The sequence below is a fragment of the Penaeus vannamei genome, chromosome 35 (assembly GCF_042767895.1).
Source record: "Penaeus vannamei isolate JL-2024 chromosome 35, ASM4276789v1, whole genome shotgun sequence".
Lineage (NCBI taxonomy): Eukaryota > Metazoa > Arthropoda > Malacostraca > Decapoda > Penaeidae > Penaeus > Penaeus vannamei.
The window spans coordinates 25379069-25384068 of record NC_091583.1 but is presented as its reverse complement, the minus strand read 5'-3'; the positions used below and the strand labels follow the sequence as shown (position 1 = coordinate 25384068).

Below are 5000 nucleotides of genomic sequence, written 5' to 3'. Positions count from 1 at the left end.
AGAGCCAATGGGCGCTGCACTGGCAAAGGATGCAGGAGGCAAGAGCGTGAGCTTCCCGGTGGATGTGGTCGTAGACATTGCAAATGTTGCATACGTGATGAAAGTAAGTGGCTATACATTTTTCTTTAGTTTTATCATTATTTTCATTTATTCGGAAGAGAATCGCGTCAGTAGTAAAAATGGAAGATAGATGGAGAGAGATATATATCTAGATTGAAAGATAGATATATAAATACAGATAACAATCAGCGACGATATGTTATGAAAAGTGAAAATCGGATCTTGTCGGAAAGGACTGCGTCGACCGGAATGATCCTCCTCTCCCACGTGGAAAGTGAAGCTCTCTTCCTCTCCTCAGAATGCACGGCGAATCAGAGATGCACAAGGAGGAATGGATCCTGCTCAAGGAGGTCCTGTGGGAGCAGAGAGAAGGAGATTTACGGAGGCTGCGACGGTGCAAGATGCCACTGCTGCGCTCCTGAAGACAAGAAAGGTGAGTCCACTGCTTATATATATATATATATATATATATATATATATATATATATATATATATATGGAGAGGGAGGTGGGGGCGGGGCTGGGAGGTGGGTTTTGCTTTGGATTTATATCTCTTTCTCTCTTTATCCCTCTCAATCTTTTACTTCTTTCTGTCTGTCTCTTTTACTTTCTCACTCCCTGTCTCTGACTCTCTTTCTCGCCTCTTAATCTGCGAAGGTAAGGCAGTAGTTAAAATGGAAGATAGACGTATATATATATATATATATATATATATATATATATATATATATATATATATGTGTGTGTGTGTGTGTGTGTGTGTGTGTGTGTGTGTGTATTCACACATATATATCCATATATAGAGAGACATGTATCTAGAGAGAAAGAAAGATATACAGATCGATAACAATTACTCCCGATATGCTACGAAAAGTGAAAATCTGATCTTGTTAGAAAAGATTGCGTCGACCGAAATGATCCTCCTCTCCCACGTGGAAAGTGAAGCTCTCTTCCTCTCCTCAGAATGCACGGCGAATCAGAGATGCACAAGGAGGAATGGATCCTGCTCAAGGAGGTCCTGTGGGAGCGGAGAGATGGAGATTTACGGAGGCTGTGACGGTGCAAGATGCCACTGCTGCGCTCCTGAAGACAAGAAAGGTGAGTCCATTGCTTGGGGACGATACAATATATATATATATATATATATATATATATATATATATATATATCACGCTCAAATTGCAATTCAGAGGTGCTGCCCCGAAAAGGTGATGCATGTACCTACGCCCGCTATATTTAAAGGGAAAGCAAAATCTGAAACCATGCCCAATCATCTCTATTCCATCATAGCCTTCCATAACACCCACGATCATCTCCCTAACCCATTCCGTTGTTTAAAGGTGTTTAAGGGGTATATAAGGGGTCTATACGGGGTATACGAGTACTCAAACCATATCGATTTATCTCATATCTCATTTAACTCCCCTGGATCACCTCTGTAAACCTTGCCGTTGTTTAGGGGTGAATTTAAGGGGTCTATAAGGGGTATGATAAATTTTCATACCACACCCAGTCTAATTTAGTAACTTACTCTGTGAAAGGTTTTCATAGCACTAAATATACCTGTACTGTTACGTTAATATTTAAGTGGTATTTTAGGGTGTTCTCGCGTTTTGACCCCTTATAGGGACCCCTTATTGGAACGCCACATAGCTTAAGCCACGTAAGACCTCGAGACCTTTCTAACGAAAGTTGTTAATATATAGCCCTGTGGCCGGCCCCCTTATTTTCGGTTCAGTTGGATGGGGATTGATTGGTGGGGGCCCTACTTAGGGCCCGAATATATGGGGAGGGAGGTGGGGGGCTAGGAGGTAGGTTTTGCTTTGGGTCGATTTCTCTCTCTTTTTATCATTCATCTTTCTCTGTCTGTCTGAGGGTGAAGGGTGGGGAGGGAAGGGGGGGGGGGCTTTAGGTATTTGCTTTAGGTCTCTCTCTCTTCCTCTTTCAGCAATTTCTGTCTCTGTCGGTGTCTTTCACTCCCTGTCTCGTCATTTTTCTGAATCTCTCTCTCTCTCTAGTTAATAGGACTAGATTTTTTTTATTATTTTTTTCTTTTATTCGGTAGAGAATCCCGTCTTATTCTGCAAAGGTAAGGCAGTAGTGAAAATGGATGACAGATAGATAGATAGAGAGGGAGAGAAACAAATGTATCTAGGTAGATAGATGGAAAGATAGATAGCTAACAATAAGTGAAGATATGCTAGACATGGTTTCCCATCCAGGGAAGCGAGAAGTGTCCCCCTTGAAGACAAGCAATTAATCTGTTCATTACTCATAATCAAGATCCACTGAATTGAAAATTCATTGATAGAAACATTTTAAATTTAGTTCTTTGAGTTTTACATGTACATATTTCAAGCAAGTGATATTTTTAATATGTTTTTGTTATCATATAATTAGAAAACGAAAAAGAATATTTTTTATTGTTCATCAAATTTAATATAAATTCACCTCCTTTATCTTTAAAGAAGCTATAAATTTTAAGGGGGCTGCCATAACAGTAAACCCTGCGCTAGGAAAAGTGAAAATCGGATATTGTCGGAAGAGATTGCGTCGACCGAAATGATCCTCCTCTCCCACGTGGAAAGTGAAGCTCTCTTCCTCTCCTCAGAATGCACGGCGAATCAGAGATGCACAAAGAGGAATGGATCTTGTTCAGCGAAGTCCTGCGAGAGAGGAGAGATGGAGATTTACGGAGGATGCGAGGGTGATCACTGCCACTGCTGCGCTCCCAAAGACAAAAAAGGTGAATCCATTACTTGGTAACAATATATATATATATATATACATGTACATATATATATACACCTATATATGGATATAAATACATATATATAAATATTTATACACAAACAGACACACACATATATAAGATTTCATATAAATGATCCCTAGAAAATAAAAATAACATAGGTATCTGAACTTAAACGATTGAAATGTAAAATAAGAGAAGCCTAGAATCAACATTCTTAAGAATTTAAATGTTTAAATAGACAACTTTTTTCTTTTCCTTTTCCTAGAATGCAAACCAAAGAAGCAATGTAAGTGGAAAGGCAGATACTGCACGACGGGAAAATGCAAAAACAACGAAAGGGTAATAAAACGCGCTTGTCAAGGGAAGAAATGCCGCTGCTGCGCCCCTGGTCGAGGTGAATATAGTGACAATAATGAAATTACGTGTCTCTTTTTTATCATTATCATTATCACTGTTGTCTTGTTGTTTATGATTTTAATTTTTCTATTTGCTTGGTTATTATTATTATTATATTTATTATTATTTATTTTTGTATTTACTAGTATTCTAATTACGGATATTATCATTCTGTGACTAGAGCTATAGGCATAACAGTTATCTTTCTGTCGATATATATTGTTCTGTTCGATATATTACATGCACAGATAATTATAAATAATTAATAAATAACCATAGAAATTGTATTTTCCCCCAGTTTGCAAGAGGAAGAGTAAATGCAAGGAGAACAAGGGTTCCTGCAGACAGGGTCGTTGCAAGAGCTACGAGAAGGAAATATACGAGGGTTGCAAGGGCCTTCGCTGCCGGTGCTGCGCTCTCGACATGGGTAAGCGTGGGTGGTGTTCCGATGAATATTCTTGCTTTTTATGATTTGCTGTTGACGGCATTCGAACCCGGAAAAGGCAAACACAAAGTTATCACCACTGCCATCAACAACGACATTAACAACAAAAACAATAAAAAAAAAAACGCACACACAAACCGCACACAGCATACCTGGTATGTTTCCCATACTTTCATCCTTAATTGGTAAGAAGCTTCCGGTATTTTTCCCGATTATTGTTGATGTTGCTTAAACTGAAATTCATGGCAACGATTTCATTCGCCAAAGATTTTTTTTTTTTTTTCCTTTAAAACCTTTGTTCATGTCATGAGTTGACAAATATTTTAGATTTATCGATTATAGTAAATTTGGATTCATGTCTGGCCTCAATTGATTTTATTTGACATTAAACCTTACTGCAGCCTGCTTAATCAGACTGATCCAAAGTTACCCTCGATCTTCATAACTTTTCAGTAACAACAACAGTTCCTGTGACAACGCCTGTGACAACAACAACACCAGTGACAACAACAGCGCCTGTGACAACAACACCAGCATGAACAACATAAATCCCACCTCTGCACAACAAGGCGGAACCGGACGAAGATTTGCAGAACCAGCGACAGAGGCTCATGTTCCCGTCAAATCTAAAGCACTGTCATGTTCCCTTCTTTGCGAATTCTTAGTGTGAAATTCCTAAAAGGCTGAAAATTGCTTGCATTTTTTCTTGTAAATTTTGAACTCGAAATTACCTATTGTTACTGAAGGATTAATATGTTGACTATTTATTGCAATAATTCAATCAAGGAAGACAACGAATCCTTCGTTTCCATTACTTACGTGTTATTTTTCTAAAATAAACTGTGGGCACCCTTTTGTCTTGTGGCTAATGTGTGACTTGCACTGCATAATATTGATTTTTGTTGCCCTTATTATCTAACAACCCTATGAAATATATGAGTAATATACTTGAGTTTTCACTAGAAGTACTGGAGACTATGAAATCAATGCAAATGCATTTAACTCGATTTCTGCAAGATGGGTGAAAAACGACGAAAAAAAGACCAGGCCCCGTTCAGACGAGCGATTTTAGTGGTCCGACTGCTAGAAGCGCGATTATTGAGTGATTGTTCACTCACGGCGCTTTCAGTGGCCCTAGTCGTCTCTCCCCCACTTTTTTTTTCTTCTTCAGTCGCTGATCATACACAGCTGTTAATGGATTAGAAGAGGTGGCATATGCATGGGTTTTATATCGTCGTTTGAAGTAGCGGAAGAGGAGACATAGACGTTATTGGGTTCATCCTATCTTAAATGACAGACTTACCAATAGAATGTTCTTCACATTGTATCCAAAGTTACAAGAAC

The 5000-nt window shown here is 38.7% G+C and overlaps 1 protein-coding gene across 1 annotated transcript in view; it reads left to right on the top strand.

Moving 5' to 3' along the window:
* Positions 1–4514, top strand: part of LOC138859329 (tenascin-like) — a 19419-nt gene extending 14905 nt beyond the window's left edge. The window contains exons 4-10 of the mRNA XM_070114085.1: positions 1–103; positions 359–493; positions 1024–1158; positions 2672–2806; positions 3081–3209; positions 3510–3638; positions 4110–4514. The exon at positions 1–103 is cut by the window's left edge and continues 155 nt beyond it. Coding sequence (XP_069970186.1) covers positions 1–103; positions 359–493; positions 1024–1158; positions 2672–2806; positions 3081–3209; positions 3510–3638; positions 4110–4195 — 852 coding nt within the window. The 3' untranslated portion in view covers positions 4196–4514. The remainder of the gene's footprint in view (positions 104–358; positions 494–1023; positions 1159–2671; positions 2807–3080; positions 3210–3509; positions 3639–4109) is intronic.
* Positions 4515–5000: the final 486 nt, after the last annotated feature.